Genomic DNA, 18395 nt, shown 5'->3' on the forward strand with positions numbered 1-18395 from the left:
CGCAGCGTATTTTGGGGTTTAAAAGCCACAGAGACCCGGTGTTTAGAAAAAATGCATCTCAACTGTTCCGATACTCCTGACACATATGGGATCACTACAGGTTTTCGCTTGGGCAGCGGTTGTCCTTCTCTCCTGGATCGACTGGAGCTTTCTTTAGGTGTCTTTCCAGCTTTGACAAAAGTCCAGCTGGGATAACCACATTTACTCAGGGCCTTCTTGATGTGCTGTTCTACTGCCTCCCTGGCCGCTGTGTCAGTGGGGATGGTGTTCGTTCTGTGTTGTAGCGTCCTGATGACACCCAGTTTCTGCTCCAGTGGATGATGAGAGTCAAACCTTAGATACTGATCCGTATGCGTAGGTTTATGGTACACGTCAGCTTTTAGATGTCCCCCATTACTGATGGAAATCTCACAGTCTAAGAAGGCTAACCTGCCACTTTTCATATCCTCCCTGGTGAATTTGATGTGTCGGTCCACTGAGTTAATGTGATCCTGCAGTCAGCTGAGACTGAAGAAGTCACTTGGATGAGTGACGAAACGTTTCTCCCACAAAACGCTACGTCCAGATGAACAGATTCAACTTTTGGAGATTTACTTTCCTGGATGATTGAGAATGCATCATAACATATCTGATGTTGAGCTGAGTACCGGAATAGTATCATTTAGTGCAGAAACTGAAGATCAGTGTTTCTGACCCCTGCATGACCATCTGTGCACTCTCACTGTGTCATAATATCTTGGAGTATCTGACATCCACAGAACAAACTCAGACAGAGCCCAGGTGGAGTTACTACACACGACTACTGACATCTAGTGGTTAAAAATCACAACTGTTTGGATTCTAAATTACATTTAACTAAATCTTAAATATAACCACAATTATATACAGAGCTCTGCAGCCTGTTGTTTGTGGAAAGTTTCTTCCCTGTTCAGACTAACCCAGCTGAATTAAAGGCTCCACAGTATCATGCTCTACCTCCATATAATCTTTCAGTACTAAATATTTCTCACATGTACAGCTGTTTTTCTCACCATGAAAAATAACATGTGTCTATAAATGATTTGGTGCTTGTTGTTCTTGTTGGTCAGATGTGATGCAGACTGCTAATGGACTCTGTACTATTGTTTGTCTCTGCAAAACAGATTAAACCTCACAAAGATGACCTGTTTGTGTGTGAATCCATTTATTTCCATAACAGTCGGTGGTGGTTCAAACACACAATTCTTTATGCTTGTTGTTTCAGAGAATGTTTAATGGTAAATACTTTCTTATTTTTTAAAAATAGTTTTTTCTTGATATTTTCTGTTACAGCAACTCGAAGGACTTACAATGTGATGTAGAACAGTCTAGCATATGAAGACCACAGAAAGCATTTTGAACTTGTTTATCAACCATATGATTAAATTTTTTTTTTAAAAATCTGTTTATGTGGCAAATAAGGGTAACAGGGTAGACATGCCATGCTTTATATGAACACAGATACGAACCATTCTGAAACATGGACATCAAAAACTGATTAAAGAGTCATTTGATTTTATTTATTACATTTGTTATAATTAGTGATTTATTTAAAAAATTATTATTATTTAACTTTTTTAACTTTTTTCAACTATTGAAATATTAAATAAATAAAGTGCTCAAGCTTCCTCCCACAGTCCAAACACATGCAGTTAGTGTGTTAAGGTTAATTAGTGATTCATAATTGTTCATAGGTATAAATGGATGTAAAACCTTAGGTAAAACCTAATATTAGAGTGAACACTGTAATTTGACCGTCATTTTCCAGGATGGTATATTAAAAATGTCTACCAATTTAGCCAGACTTTGGGATGGCCAGAACCTGACTGATGATCCTGCAGATTGGATGTCTTCTGTTATCCTCTACGCTAAGGCAACTGCAGTTCAGCGGTAGGGCTTTTAATCTACTACTGTTAAACTTGCAACTGGTATTAAGATTTTTTTTCTTTCATCTCTTTTAGATCAAGATAGCAGCAACGAGGTAACTCTCGACTGACTGTGACCAGCGACCTCCTGGGCCAAATCACCTTCACTCAGGTCCCAGTGACATATACTTCAGCTCAGCCATGAACTGATAGGCCATGTAAAATCACAGAGCGGGTTCAGCAGATGCTGAGGCACATACTGTGCAGAGGTTGGCAACTTTCTGCAGAGTCAGTCACTCCAGACCTCCAAACTTCACACAGCCTTCAGGTTAGCTCCAGAGCAGTGCCTAGAGAGAGCTTCATGGAATGGGTTTGGATGGGAAACAGCAACATCTAAGCCTTATATCAACAAACACAATGCAACATGTCAGACGCAGTTGTGTAAAGCATGCTGCCACTGGTCTCTAGAGCAGAGACATCAGACATTTTAGATCATTTCATGCTCCTAACTTTGTGGGAACAGTTTGAGGATGGCCCCTTCCTGTTCCAACATGACTGACAGGTCCATAAAGGCATGGAGGAGCGAGTTTGGTGAAGAATAACTTGACTGGCCTGAGTCCTGACCTCACCCTGACAGAACACCTTTGGGATAAATTGGAGCGGAGACTGGGAGCCAGGTCTTCTCGTACATCATCAGTGTGTGAAGTCACAAATTTACTTCTGTAAGAATGATCAAAAATTCCCATAAACACACTATATTTGTACTCATTGTAGATTATATTCATAATATGGTTTTTTGTTTTTAATATATATTTATATTTTTTTTAAATGTTGTGTTTCATTATTATCTGTGTAAGCACAATAAGCCTTGACTGATTGATTAGATAACCTTGTGGAAAGCCTTCCCAGAAGAGCTGAAGCTGTTCTAGCTGCAAAGGGTTGGCTCAGATTTTCTCACAGTCTCACCCAAAGTAGCGTTAGTTAATACAACAAAAAAGACAACTTTCAGCTTTTCATGTGCTTTGAAACAGTTTTTTCAGAGATCTGCAACAGATCCTCCTCCTTGTTTTTGTCAAACAATAATAATAGTTTAAAAAGTTATTTCAAAAATGCATTCAATTTATGGTGCACTTTACATTTGCAAAACAAAAATCGGAAATAACTCTCTTTTTGTTTTACTTTTTTATTGTATTTTATTTTAATGTATACAGAAAGGTATTTTTTTTTTCAGATAATGCCACTATTAGTGGTTAAAAAATTTTATTATTTATTTTTACATTTCAGGATATGGTTATCATAGACGTTTGTAATCACAGGTATTATGTTATTATAAATGCTAGCCGTAAACACATGAAACCATTAGAAAAATGCATACCTTGGTCTGTACCTGCCTGTACTCTAAACATAAATGGAGTAGTTCTCATTTATAATTATCAGTGAACTTTACATACCTTACATTGATTTTTGGTGCCTGTCAGTTCCCCAAAATACATTAGTGCTCGTGTGAATGAGAGGCATTAACTTATTTCCGACTTGTATTTAGGGCAGATCAAGCGTATCGTAGCAACGGGCAGTCTCTCAATGCCGAAAGTCGGAAATTACGACAGAATTATTAGCTCAAAATAGAGCCTTATTTCTTAACGTGTGCATTGATGACATCATTCCCATGGTGATCATAAAGAAAGGAATCTAAATTCAAATTGAAAACAAGAACAACAACAACAAAACAAACAAAAAACTGTACGCCAAAGTGGTACGGTCCAAAAGCTCCTGCCTGGTTGGAACGGTCCTCTAGCGGCGGGAAAAACCATTGTGGATCACGTGACACGAACACAGAGGTCAATATGGCGACGTGCATTAGAGGATAGATTAGTAACGAGAAGCCTTGTTGTTTCGTATTCTTTTTTCTCACGGTGGCAGACGACAGTCGTTCTGTGTGCAGGTGAGTCCACCTCACATCCACGGTGCATGCCACAAACACGAAGTTCAGGTGCGCGAGTCGGCACGTTAGCGCGAGCTGTCAGTGGTTAGCCTGTATTTGTAAACAAAGCGTAAACGCGAAACTGATGAGCTAGTGTGAAAGATTTCACTTTGTACACGCAAAGGTCAGCTGGTGGGACGATTCAGGTCCAGAAAGTGAAACCTTTTAATTACACACTTCAAGTCTGGCCCTGCTTATACATCCAGTCAGGTTTAGCACATGTTGGGTGTATTGATTGTAGTATTTGGTGCCACGTTACCATTAATCTTCAAGTTGACGTTAAATTTATTAATTCTGTGTGTGTGTGTGTGTGTGTGTGTGTGTGTGTGAGAGAGAGAGAGAATTTGAATTTGAGGAAAAATTCAAATCCCCAACTAGTGGGAAAACCCTCTAACTCAGGCCCTAAAATCTATATTTAAAAAAAGAAGAGTAAGAAAACAGTAGGGTTTTCCGCTTTAATTGTTTCCTACAGACCATTTTATGCACTTTGGTAAGATCTGGGCTGCACAAGCACACTGAACAAAACACGGAGCAAAGTAATATTTCCAAAAAACAAAACAAACAAACAAAAAAACCCTAATTTGTTCGAGTCCATAGAGTTGTGGCCAGAAGTTCACAAACATCCATGATGGGCATGAATGTCATAATAGTTTTAGGCTTTTAATGATTTCACTGAAATGTGGAATCTATGTAAAGCATACATCTTTAATGACTTTAAAAAAACAAGAACTGGGTGCACAATTTTGAATCAACAAGCTTTGTCATAATTCAGGGTTGATATCTTCTTAGCAGAATTAGTCGGTTTTTTTTAAACTCGAGAAAAACTTAAAGAAGACCAGAAGCTCAGTGTTCACTGCTTTATCTCATCAAAAACCAGTTCTGATGTGTTTCCGTGATCATTGTCCTGCTGGAACACCTGACTGTGTCTAAGTTTCAACCACCTAGATGCTGATTTAAGGTGAAGTTGAAGATTTTGGAGGTAGTTCTTCTTCCTCATTGTGTAATGTACTAGTACCACTCACAGCTAAACAGTCCGAGGGCTTGATGCTACCACCATGCTGTACAGTTGCTACAGTGTTCTTAGGTTTGTGTGGTGTTTTTTTTTTTTACTGAGAGAAGTTCAGGAGACAATTTAGCAGTTCACACTATTTTAATATCAGGCAGTTAAAGATTTGGGTTGCACAGCTGTGGACTTATCTATGACAGGCAGTCTACACCCAGAAGTGAAGCACAATTCATAATTCAAAGTGTACATTATACACATATATACAACCCCCTCCCTACCTTATAAATGTTACCAGGGATGTTTTGTTTTCATGCTGATGTCAGCTTTAACTGATACAATGAAGTCTCTATTTCTTGTTGACACACAAGGCCAAGCAGCCTGCCCTGTCTGAAACTGTGTTCTGTAAGTGTGTAGCAATTTACCTTCAACACTCAACTCTTTCTATCCCTCTTAGTTAACCCTTCACACTGTGGGGTTAGTGCTTGTATTTAGTGCTTGTATCTTTTTAATGAGAAGTGTATCAACTCTATTATGAGCATACATTGCAATTAATGTTAAAAAGAAACTTTATCAAAAAACTTATTTCTAACATTTGAAAGCCTCATTTAGGCCAAACAGCCTGTCTGAATTTCTCCAGAAGATATTTGGTTTGTCCATGTGGACGTTTAGATTTCAGATCAGCTCTAAGGCGTTTGATTTGGAGGCTTATTTCTTCTTTCTTACCTTCTCAGTCCATGGCGATGTAAAACTGGTTTCATTGGTGGACAGTGAAACTGGTGTTCAGTTTCCAGCTTTTTGAGGCTCCTGGGTTATTCCTCAACATCCTAACCAAGAACATCATCTGAGGGTCATGTTATGGGTCTTCTAGACATTGGCAAAGTGGTGACATATCTGAATAACTTGTACTTGCATACAGTTGTTTGAACTCATGATCTTTGAATCTGCAGTTATTTAGAAATTAAATCTTCCCAACTCGTGTAAATCTACAGTTCTCCTTGTTATATCTTCCCATTGTTCTGAGTGTTGATCATTCCAATGAGTGTCGTCAAACAAATACTTTCTTGTATCCTGCAAAGAGAAACCAATCATGATCACTAACGTGATCAACACTAACACACCAACTTCAGCATCACTTAATAAAAGATGAAGTGAGTGTGTGTGTGTATTTGACCCTGTGTGGAGAAAATCCAAAATGAATTCAAACTTGTGCATCCAATTCTTGTTTTATTTAAGTAATTAAAGATGGATGTACAGTCACTCCACCCTGGAGAAAGAGCGGATTCAGTAAGTCATTAAAAACGCAAAACTCCCATCACATTCATGCCAATGATGAGTGTTTGTAATCCTCTGACTACAACGTATGCAGCAGCTGTGTAGGGTTACTACAGGCTGAAGATCAGCTGGATTCAACATCTGTTCATCTTCTTTCACTCTTACCCACATTTACATCCTTAAATGAAACACTGGCCATGTTTGATGTGAACATTGAATGCTCTGTCATCACAAATCTGGCAGGAAAGTAAAGTGTGTGAAACGGCTGCTGTGATCTAAATGTTCTGCTTGTCTTTCAGTGTTTGATTCCCGCTGTGCAACCGAGCTCTGAAGCAGCAGGATGCCGGGGAAAAATGGTGACCAGTTCAAACCCGGAGATCTGGTGTTCGCCAAGATGAAGGGCTTCCCTCACTGGCCGGCGAGGGTACACTTACACCTGAGCTGTAAATATCTGCGTGCAGCTGTTTGTGTGTACGAGCTTTAACTCTTCTCTGTTTTGCAGATCTGTAAGTCGGACGAGGGGTACAAGAAGCGAGTCCCCGTCTTCTTTTTTGGGACCCATCAGATGTACGTACGCGCAGCTGCAGATCAATCACATTGTTTTCTCAGCAGCATTGATCGAACTGTGATTAATCTCTCCTCCCCAGTGGCTTCCTGCCGCCGGAGAACATCGTCCCTTACGTGGGAAACAAGATGAAGTACGGCAGTGGCGTTCGCATCAAAGGCTTCACCGAGGGCATGTGGGAGATCCAGAACACGCCTGGAGTCGGGAGTAAACTCAAAGTAAGTCTCTCTTTAAAAATCACTCATCAACAGGACACTTTATCTTTAATCTGAATGGTGCTGGGTTGAAATTATTTAGGCCTGAGGCATCTAGGGCCTGATAAGGGCCTCAGCCCCGTGGATGGTTTTCCAAGGTGTGAAGTCCTTAATTATTCCAATGTGTGGAAAACACTCGATGGTTAAAAGTATTTTTAACTCTCTCTAAGTCGATTGAATCACAAAGAGGCAAAATATAAGTTTGTTTGATCACAAAATACTCAAGATTTTTAAGTTGGAATGAAAATGTTACGTAATCTTTCAGTTCGTTTTCATGTAAATGAATGGTTGTAAAAGAACTGCAAAAAGCATTTTCTAATGTGTTTGTAATATTTCTGACGCACTGCTTTAAAAAGATGGTATAGCTTTAAAATTACATTTGTGACGATGTATCTGATATATAAATCAAAATCAAATCAAAAATCAAATCACCTTTATTGTCACGTCACATGTGCAGGTACACTGGTACAGTACATGCGAGTGAAATTCTTGTGTGCGAGCTTCACAAGCAACAGAGTTGTGCAAAATACAATAACGTGCAACAAGCAAAATATAAAAATGGCTAATCTAAAAGTAATAAATATATGTACCATATATAAAGGTATATGCATTACTGAATGTGTGTACTAAATATGTTTTTCTACGTGTGTGTGTGTGTGTGTGTGTGTGTGTGAGTGTGTATATACATGTTTTACAAATGAAATAGAGTAAACAATAAAATAAGATATATAAAATATACAGAGGTTGGTATGTGCAAAACAGTGGCATTAATGTACAGTTTGGAGTGCATAATGTTGAAGTTCCAGTAGTGAGGGTGAGGTGTCTATGACGTGTTCAGCAGTCTGATGGCCTGGTGGAAAAAGCTGTCTCTCAGTCTGCTGGTTCGGGACCGGATGCTGCAGAACCTCCTTCCTGATGGAAGTAGTCTGAAGAGTTTATGGCTGGGGTGACTGGAGTCCTTGATGATCCTCCCCGCTTTCCTCAGGCACCGCTTCCTGTAGATGTCTTGGAGGGAGGGAAGCTCACCTCCAATTATCCGTTCAGCACACTGCACTACTCTCTGGAGAGCTTTGCGGTTGTAAGCGGTGCTGTTGCCGTACCAGGTGGTGATGCATCCAGTGAGGATGCTCTCAATGGCACAGCGATAGAAGGTCCTGAGGATGCGGGGGCTCATGCCGAATCTTTTCAGTAAAAATACTGAACAGTGTTTTCTTGATGCTTTCAATTTTCAGCCTGCAGCTTTTATTGTCAGTGAATTCTGAGAATTTTCCTTCCTTTTCCATGTAGCTGCTGTGATTGATCACAGACACTCTTAAATCACCTAAAAAAAATTGTATTGGTATGATCTTGGCTGATTTGATGTGGCACAGCTTTACTTCAGGAGTATGAGTCTGCCCACTTAGGTCAGATCATCACCTGGAGTGGCAGGTCCAACAGTGGGAGCTGGTTCTCTTCACAGATGTGAGCAGGTTCATGATGAGCTCATGTGACAGACATGAAAGAGGAAATGTTTCACCTGCAGCATCATCTGTAAAGAGAGCAGGCAGCTATGGTGGTGTTGTCTGATACGGTCCTACAGTCCAGCCCATAGAGTCTAAAGATGGGACATTTCAGCTACTGTCTCTTTAACAGCCCCCATAAATCTGATTGGCCATTTCTCAGTTTTCAAATTGGAAGAAATAAATAGCTGAACTTCTACTAGCACAAGGTTACCTTTGAATCCTTCAGCAGACGTGTTGGAGGCCCATTGGTCATCACTGTATCGCTAGGGTTGGTCAGTTGGTTGTTGATGTTGTTTACTTGCAAATTTTCTGTCAGATTCAGAATCAGAAAAAGTTTTATTGCCAAATGTTGAGCAGGTTTATAACATTAGGGAATTGCTGCGGTACTTAGTGCAAAACATACTTTAAGACAACACTTAAACAAACATAAAAATAAGAATTAAAAGTGCTAAGCAGATAGATATATACATGAATGCAGGTGATGGTCAGTGCAAAAATGGAACAGATGCAGTGAATACAGTATAGGGTCATGTGTTAGTGGTGGGAACAGTCATGTGGTTATTGTTCATGAGTCCAACAGCAGAGGGGAAGAAACTGTTCTTATGTCGAGAGGTTCTGGTCCGAATGGACCGGAGCCTCCTGCCTGAGGGGAGCAGGTCAAACAGACTGTGTCCAGGGTGAGAAGGGTCAGCTGTGATCCGAGCTGCACGCCCCAGTGTCCTGGAGGTGTACAGGTCCTGCAGAGATGGGAGTCTGCAGCCAATCACCTTCTCAGCAGAGCGCACAACACGCTGCAGTCTCTGTTTGTCCCTGATGGTGGCTCCACAATAATCTCCAGTCTTCTGGGCGTTCAGCACCAGGTTGCCGTGGCTGCACCAGGACACCAGACGTTCAGGCTCAAATGTGCAGCTGTGTGAGAACATTTTAGGTGGAAAAATGAGTAAAACTTGTTACATTTGTTTTTATAACGTTTGGAAGCCAACCAATCAGAACAGACTGGGCTTAAAGAGATGGATAGGGAGCTATATTTCCCACACTGCTGGCACCTCTGCTTCATGAATGTCTTATAGCCCATGATTGAGGCATGTTTCAGTTCTAATGGAGGTTCTCTGCTCTGTCTTCTGTTCAGGTACCGGGGAAGTCAATCACAGAGAGTACACCAGCAAAACCGGCTTCTGCAACCAAAGCTACTCCAGCTAAACCAACCCCGGCACCTAAAACTACACCTGCCAAATCAACCAAGGCTACACCTGCTAAACCCGGACCAGCGACCAAATCTACACCCGCTAAACCGACGTCTGCTGCTAAAAGTCAGACTGCAAGCGCTGCCACTAAATCTCCTCCCAGCACATCCGAGTCAGTCAGTAAAGCAGCCGCCGACAGGAGGCGCACAGGAGGCGAAGAGGACGCTGCTGTTAGAACTCCCACACGAGCCTCATCGAGACTGGCTGCAGAGCAAAGTGAGGAGTCCAAACAGGTTTCAACTCCTAAAGCCGCCCCCGCTGCAGACACCGCAGAGACCGTCGTGACTACTCGAAGCAGAAGGTCAGCAAGCAGTGGCCCGTCTGCAGGAGGGAGTGCACGTGAAAGCAACACCTCAGCCAAGACTGAGAAAGAGGTGAGAGGTTAAATGTTTTAAAACTGGGGGACTGTTGCATTTAGGGACAGGGCCTCTGGACTGGGAGTGGTTCAGCGGTGGTTCTGCGGTCTCTCAGACTCCCTGTGACGGTCTACACCATGGGGCTGGAGATGATGCCTGTCAGTCAGTGACAGTCTTATCCTGGTTGTGGAGCACTGGACCCACTCTGTATGTGCTCTGTGAACTTGGGGAAACCACATCCTCAGAGTGTGTTCTAGGGAGTGATTCAGGAGGATTAAGCCCATTGTTGTGGGCTGTTAAGCTCCTGTATGACTGTAGTCTTGGCCGGTGTTTTACTGTCGGCCAGCTGAATGCAGTTAGAGAGCAGAGTGGTTCCAGTTTGCATGACATCTCTGCTTTTTGAGACTTTTATGTAGGGCTGCACGATTTTGCATAAAATGAGAATCACGATTTTTTTGCTTAGCATTGAGATCACGATTCTCTCACGATTTTCTTTTCCAATGTAAATATTTATTGCACTTATTAACTGCACATCAACTTCGTAACAGTTGAGACTGAACATAAAAACAATAAATGTCTCACATTTTGTCGTTCCCGCAAAATGTTGAACTGCTTGTAATTCCGTCTCCACCGTTGCTCGACACTGCGTGTATAGAGCAGGTAGTGCAACATTTGAAAAATAGTTGCGGGACGGCACTGTGTAGCGTTTGTATAGGGTGTTGATAATTTTCCCAAATCCCTCGTTTCACAGTGTTGATGGGAGCCATATCTTTAGCCAGGTGATAAGTGATAGCCTCCGTAATTTTTTTGTGCCTGCGGGACTTCGATGGGTATGGGGAAGCGCTGTATAAAGTTCCCGTTATTGATGTTTGGGTGGTTGACGGGGACGGATTTTCTCCTGTCACTTTCTTGGCCTTTACAGCTTCGTCATCTCTCACGTGCTCTCCATTGTTTTTTCCCTGCCAATTTTAGCAACCAGCTGGCTTCGGTATTACGTGGTATAAGGCTCCGCCCTTGTCATTTGTTGAGCAGGAAGAGTGAGCGCTTGTTTTCATGCAGATTACGTCCCGGATCAAAATGCGGTGCAATCGTCATCTTTTTTTTTTTTTTTTATCGTTGTCATTTGGAAACGAGATCGCACATAAGTATGAATTGAGATCGCGATTTTCTAATGATTAATTGTGCAGCCCTACTTTTATGGTCCTTGAGGCTTCATTGAGGCTCCACGTCAAACTGAAGCTCTAAGCGGAGCAGTCGGGATGAGACTTTGCAGCTCAGAGTGCTCCTCCGGAAAGGCTGGAGTGCCTACTTGTGAAAGGGAGGGGAACATTGAATCAGCCGTGGGCCTCGCATCATCTGCAGCCACAAGCTGAGTAATGGTCAAAAGCATAAGAATGTGGATACGACTGGAAGACATGATCATCCTCAGCCTCAGAGATGCTTCACACCAGGTGGTTGAACACCTAAACAGGGGCGTCCTGGGACAGGACCAGGTCTCTCAGATGGCTTAGAAACACCTCTGTTGTGAAATTTAACTTGAAAGGTGCAAAATAAATAAATAAAATGTTACTTTTTTTGTGCAGAATGCACAAAGGATGTAGAAGAGCTGGAGGTGTCTGCAGAGAAGGGGGGGGTATGGGAAGCCATTTTGTCTTTATGAACACTTGAGACATAAAAATCGAGTAGAATAGTTTCATCTTCTTAATGTTTATCCTGTCCATGCGTCCATCAGTGTCTGTGTCTCAACTCCAGCTAAACACAAAAAGAGAGGAGGCGCCATCTTGTGGTGCTATTCAGTAATTGGATATCACAGATCAAACATTTAACTTTCAGGGTAATTTGAGGCCATTTTTACGTCTGTAAATCACAGATAATGACACAGGCCTACAGTGGAGAAAGAATAAAGAGTTCGCTTGTTGTTGTTTCTGGCTCTGAGATTGAAGCTGGAAACAAAGCTGTGTGAACTACGGTCTCGGGTTCAAACCAGCGCCTTTGTAGGTTTTGTCCAGTTTTTCGTGCAACAAGAAAAATGTGTCAGGTTCGTTCTGCTCTCACACACCTTCATGAGTACACCACCAATCCATAGCTCGCCCCATCCTCTAGTTTATGGAGGAAACTGGAGCTTCTGCTTTTATTAGAGCTCGCTTGGTGGGGAAGAGCAAGCTGGACTGTGGACATTAGATGCATCAAATACAAATAAACTTTTATGTTTCTTCTTCGTCACAGACAGCAGCGGTCAAAGTTTCAGTGGGTGAAACCACAGCAAGTAAAGAAAAGGCTAAAAGCACGACTGAAGTGCTGGCAAAGGAAGCAGAACCCAAACCGGCTGAAGCCTCCAACGGAAGCAAAGAAGCTGCAAGTGATGCGACGACCAGGAGCCGAGCAGAGGGTCCAAAGGTGACCACACATCGAGTGATGCTGCCCATTGTAAGTTTAAAGAACACAAACGAGCCATTAATAACTTGTGTTATTCAGTAGTCCAACACTGTTTAGAAAGAAAAAAAAAAAAAGGCCTTCAGCTCTTTCTTTGATTAAAACGTAAGATTTTATCTAAAATCTCAACTCAGACCCTCTGCTCTGCTAATGTGTTGGTTGCTAAGCAACAGAAACACATGTTAAACTTCTTTTTCTTGTTTTGTCTTTTCAGCCTTTGAATAAAGTTTCATGTTTTCCTCGTCTCCGTCAGATCAATGTGAATCTGCAGAAGATGGAACCTGCTCTGATGACAACAGGTGGGAGGAGGAAGGAGGAAGAAGAGGAGGAGAGGGAGGAAAAGAAAGGGACCAGAGAAGTCAAGCGCAAAAAAGAAGAGGAGGTGCAGAAGAAAGAGGAGGAAAAGGAAGACAGCAGAGGAGTAAGGACAAGGAGAGATGAGAGGGAGGAGCAGAAGAAAGGGGGCCAAGGAGTGAAGAGGAGGAAGGAGGAGGAGGAGGTTCAGAAGAAGGCAGATCAGGGGAAGGAGAAGGAAGATGACAAAGGAGTCAAGAGGAGAAGAGAGGAGAAAAACAATGAGGTGGTGGTACAAAGGAAAACGAATGAGAAGGAGAAAGAGGAAGGAGATAAGGAAGAGGTCCGAGGAGTCAAAAGGAGGAGTGAAGGGGAGGTGCAGAAGAAAAGTCAGGGCAGCAGCGAAGAAAAGGTGACGACAGAGAGACGGTCATCAAAAAGACACAAGGAACAGGAGAAAGGAATGGAGGAGGAAGGAGTAAAGACAAGGCGAAATGAGAAGGAGGAGGAGAACAACAAAGAGGAGAGGCAGAAAAGAGACAGTAGCACAGAGGGCAAAGAAACGAGGTTGAAAGAAAAGGAGGCGCAAAAGAAAGTGAGGAAGGACATTTCAGAGGGAAAGAAAGATGTGAAAAGTAAAGAGGAAGAAAAGAAGGTGGAGGAAGAGGAGAAGACGAGGAGAGACAGAAGCACAGAAGCCAGAGAAAAGAGGAGAACAAGAGAAAAGGAGGCACAGCAGATAACGAAAAAGGATGATTCAGAAGAAAAAGATTTGGGAAGAGAGCGGGAGGAGGAGAAGCAGAAGGTGGAAGAGGAGAAGACAAGGAAAGACATTAACCCGGAGCCCAAAGACATGAGGAGGACGAGAGAAAAGGAGGCGCAGCAGAAAATGAAGAATGTTTCAGAGGGAAAGAAAGATGTGAGAAGTAAAGAGGAGGAGGTGGAAGAGGAGAAGAAAAGGAAGGACATTAACCCAGAACCCAAAGAAATGAGGAGGACAAGAGAAAAGGAGGTGCTTCAGAAGACAAGGAAAGATGATTCAGATGAAAGGAAGCATTCAAGAAGAGAGAAGGAGGTGAAGAAGGTGGAAGAGGAGAGGACAAGGAAAGAAGGGAGCACAGAGGCTCGAGAAACAAGGAGGATGAGAGAAAAGGAGGCACAGCAGAACGCGAGGAAAGATGTTTCGGAGGAAAAGAAAGACCTGAGAAGTAAAGAGGAAGAGAAGAAGGTGGAAGAGGACAAGACGAGGAGAGACAGGAGCACAGAAGCCAGAGAAACGAGGAGAACGAGAGAAAAGGAGGCACAGCAGAAGGTGAGGAAGGATGTTACAGAAGAAAAGAAAGATTTAAGAAGAGAAGAAGAGAAGAGGAAGGTGGAAGAAGAGAAGAGCGAGAGGCGATCAGAGGGAGAGAAGCAGAAGGAGAAAACTGAGAGGGAGACAAGAGGAGGCGCTGCTCCCGACGATGAGGTAGAGAGTCTGTCTTCATTAAAGAAATGTTTTAAATTGAAGAGAAGGATGACAGCATCTCAACATTTCTTCCACAGCGACAGCGCCACCTGGCTGCCAAGAGGGAGAGCGTACTAAAGTCTCTAAGGGGTCTGCTGAAGGCCGGGAGAGGAGTGAGGAGGAGGGAGGCGATGAGGAGCGCTCTGTAAGAGTTAGGGGAAAAAAAAGTCTGATGGGGTAAAATCAGTTAGGAGGTGGAGTTTAAACCTCTGTCTGTTTTCTCATCAGGAGAGGCGGCGACGGAGCGAAGAGGAGGAGGACAGGAAGTCCGACGAGGTCAGAGTGGAGGAGTGCAAAGGAGTCAGCTGCAGCCAGGAAAACGTCAGAGAAGAAGAAGGAAGGCGCCAAGAAGGGAGAGGGGAGGACATCAGAGAAGACGCAGGGAGTGGAAAAGGTGGAGAAAAGGCAAGATGTGGAGCTGAAAATGAAGGAAAAGGAGGAGGAGGAGGAGAAGAAAAAGAGTGATGAAGAAAAGAAGGAGGAGAGAAAAATAATTGGAAAGATCGTCAAGGCAACAGCCGGGCAGGGGCCAAAGGTCCAGGTGAAGACAATGATGGGAGGAATGACCATGAAGGAAGAGGAGAAGGTGGGAGGCACATCGGCAAAGGAGGGGGAGAAGAAGAAAGAGGAGAAGGTGGAAAAGAAAAGAAGTTTGGAGAAAGAGAAGAAGAAGGGTCCTGAAGAGAAAGAGAAGAAGCTTGACGATGGGAAGGTGAAGAAAAACGTCGAGGTCGAGACGAGATCTGAAAGAACGCAAGTGGCGATGGAGGAGAAAAAAGCCAAAAGCATGACGGAGGCGGCGAAGAAAAAGGACGAGAGCAAGGAGGAGGGGGAAGCAGCGGTAAAAAGAAAAGAAGAGGAGGTTGAAGAGAAGAAGAAGGAGGCGGTGGAGAAATCGAAAAAGGAGGAAAAGACTGAAAAACACGAAACGCAAAAGACGAAGGGTGAGAAGAAATCTGACGGGGAGGAGCCAGGTGGGCAGAGGAAGAGCGGCGAGGAGAAGAAAAGCGACGGAGCAAGCCGACCCGAGACATCAGCAGCGGTGGAGAAGAGCCCTGCAGGAGAAAGTAAACCGGTGAAGGAGCAGCAGAAGAAGAGTTCGACAGTGACGCTGACTGACTCAACGCTGCACCGGATCCATGGAGACATTCGTATTTCTCTGAAGAATGACAATCCTGTAAGAACCGAAACTTAAACTGGCTGCAGATTAACGACGGCACAAAATGTGAAACAGTTCTCGAATAAAATGATTTTATTAAATTTATGATTCTTACTGCTTTAACTATCAGGAGTTACACTGCCCTCTAGTGGCCAGAAAACCAAAATGCAGCTTTAATAATTCAGAAAAGCTGTATGTTAACCCTTTAAAACCGGTCGGAGCGGGCACGCTCCGTTTTGCATAACTATTTTTAAATCCCGGTAGCTCTGCAACCACGTAAGCTAGAGCAATAATTTTTTTTGCATATGAAACCGGAGAAGTTGTACTTACATCAACAAAAACATAATATTCCAGAAACACGCTTTGCCAATCCGATCAGCTGTTCGTAAAACACTTCCTACGTTGGAATAGACGTCAGCGCGAACTTTCGCATGTCCGCCATTACCTGCCCGAAACCGGAAGTGGCGTCATTTTCGCGGAAATGTAGTGTTTTTTACTATCAGGGCCTCAGAGCCTATACTGGTGTTTTTAAAAGTTATGTTTTACTTTATGACTTTCTGTGTCGTTTCTGGGATGCTTAGAACTCAAATTGCACAGCTGGAAATAGTTTATTTTGATGCATATGCTGCTTTTTTGCAAATTTGCACTATAATATTTATTTTCGTTTTTTCTGCAGTATATAAAAATTGGTGTATTTCAAAAATAAAACTATGAAGACACTTCAAATAAATTTCCTGTGGTGGGAAACTATTTTGTGCAACTTTTTTGTATTTACAGTTTTGAGGGATAAGCCTCTTAAATTTCTCTAACTAGAAATATATGTTAAAAAACAAAAACGATTTTCATTTTTTTTTGTAGTTTATTGCACTTTTTTGCAATTTATGTAATAACTATGCACTTAATCCATACATATTATTAAAATTTGGGCTATAATGGTTGTATTGATGTATAGCAACTTGAAATGCTCCCAAAATTGGCACTACAGCATGTAAAAATATAATATAAGCTCTGGCGGACTTGGTTCTATGGTAGGTCTTAAAGGGTTAACTGAAACTGAACAATGTGACTGATGTGCTTCATCCTCAGGACATCAGCAAGTGTCTGACTGCACTGAATCAGCTCAGTATGGTTTATGTGACATCTCAACACGTCCAGAGGCACAGCGAGCTCATTGCCACTCTCAGGAAGGTAAACACGCATGCGGTGTATCTGATATCTTCATGATGATGTTGTTCCTGGATCATTGCATCTGACCTGTCACACTTCTATGATGTCATCGCTTTGTTTCCACTCAGGGAAAAAAAATCCCAAAAATGGGGTGGTAAGGGTTGTTGGTTAGGGTCACCGTGGTTACGGTTAGAATTAGGGTTAGGTGTGATGGTGTTTCCACGTCGCAAAATTATGACATCACTGCAGTGTGATTGGTCACTTTCAATGTTGAACCTGGGCCGACACACAGCTGAGAAAAGGGAAACCGTCATGAACATCTTTCCTCCATTCATGAATTCTAAATAAATAAATAACAATAAAAATCGTGATATTATGTGTTTGTTTTCTTTCATGAGCAGATGCGTTACTACCGGGCGAACCAGGACATCATGGACAAGGCGTCGATGCTCTACAACCGCTTCAAGAACGCCTTCCTGGTGGGAGAGGGGGAGGAGGAGGTGGTGAGTGCTGCTTTTTTGCGTTCGCTGCTGGAGGAGAAGGAGCAGGAGGAGGCACAGAGGGTGGAGCGCTGCAGGGAGAAGGTGAGGAAAGAGGGGCTGCTGCATGAGGCGAAGAGCCGCATAGGGCAGGTGAACGAGAACAGGAAGAGTGACGAAGAGGAGAAAGCTGAAGGTAAAAAGAAAAAAAATCTAAAAATAAGTAATCAGATTTGTGACAAAAAAATTACACAAACTTATAATTAGTAAAAATATTAAAGATAAAAGACTTTACAGCTTATATTATAAAATATCTCCATATTGATATTCGTTTCATAATTAAACACTACATTAAATATTTACACCATGTGTTATTGTATCATTCAATAATTAAAATTATATACAGGAAAAAAAAATGCTTAATTGTAATTTTAAGTTATTATTTTTTTGTATTAAAGCATTAACACTGACATTTTCTGAGGAGCATTCCATTTCATTTTTGGTTGTTTGTTTTTGGTTCATAATTTATGTTTTTATCATTATTATTATTATTTGTGAGTTTGTATTGTATCTTATTTATTTATTTGTTTGTTTGTTTGTTTATTCTTTTATTGATATACTTATTAATTTTGTCCTCCCCCTCAAATCTCCAGTGGACTCTTCCTGATGGCTCATCATTACTGGAAGCAGCCTGGACTGATCCAACTGTAATCTGCTACTGGGTGGACCTGAAATAAAATCTCGTCCTTTACACGCATGCACTCACGCACACACACACACACACACACACACACACACACACAATGGGATTTTCCAAAACCACTTACCTCATTGCACGCGCTCAATGCCGTGTTTACCTGTCCGTTTAAGTCCTCTGTGTGGACTGTCACACCTGAACAGGTGTGCTGTGTTTACCCTGCAGCTTGTTGTGCTGAAGCCGCCTTATTAAGTTATTAAGTGCTTTGGAGCAGCTGATTTTATTTGAAATGGATGTTTATTTTTTTTCCACTTCGATGAAACAAGCATTAAACTGAAGACGAGAGCATTACACACCTGAGCATTAATGTGTACCTGCTGTTTAAGCTGACATCCTTCTAAGACGTTTAGAGGCGGAGTTTTCCAGCACCTGACAGAGGTGCTGGAAAATTTATCTGTTATCTGTTGTGATCTTATCTGTTATAAAGTTTCATTTTTATAAATGCCTCACTGGGACTGATATATATTTTTTTTTTGGTAAACTCAAGCATTAAATGTCAACAGGCAGGAGGCCCACAGACCATTCTGGCCTTGGAT

At 42.2% G+C, this 18395-nt stretch overlaps 2 protein-coding genes across 3 annotated transcripts in view; both read left to right on the forward strand.

Moving 5' to 3' along the window:
* LOC100692857 (uncharacterized) overlaps window positions 1-18395 on the forward strand; it is a 444159-nt gene that overhangs the window by 343248 nt on the left and 82516 nt on the right. The window lies entirely within an intron of this gene.
* Window positions 3669-18274, forward strand: psip1b (PC4 and SFRS1 interacting protein 1b). 2 transcript variants are annotated; one of them, XM_005459134.4, is made up of 12 exons: window positions 3669-3825; window positions 6442-6566; window positions 6645-6709; window positions 6790-6925; window positions 9593-10081; window positions 12290-12490; window positions 12711-14258; window positions 14336-14442; window positions 14526-15474; window positions 16543-16644; window positions 17025-17298; window positions 17756-18274. In XM_005459134.4, the coding sequence occupies exons 2-12, from the start codon at window positions 6483-6485 to the stop codon at window positions 17767-17769; spliced, it is 3969 nt and encodes a 1322-aa protein (XP_005459191.1). In that variant the 5' UTR covers window positions 3669-3825; window positions 6442-6482; the 3' UTR covers window positions 17770-18274. The 2 variants fall into 2 exon arrangements, with proteins under 2 accessions (XP_005459191.1, XP_005459192.1); XM_005459135.4 differs by having other exon boundaries at window positions 12750-14258.

The sequence above is a fragment of the Oreochromis niloticus genome, linkage group LG3 (assembly GCF_001858045.2).
Source record: "Oreochromis niloticus isolate F11D_XX linkage group LG3, O_niloticus_UMD_NMBU, whole genome shotgun sequence".
Lineage (NCBI taxonomy): Eukaryota > Metazoa > Chordata > Actinopteri > Cichliformes > Cichlidae > Oreochromis > Oreochromis niloticus.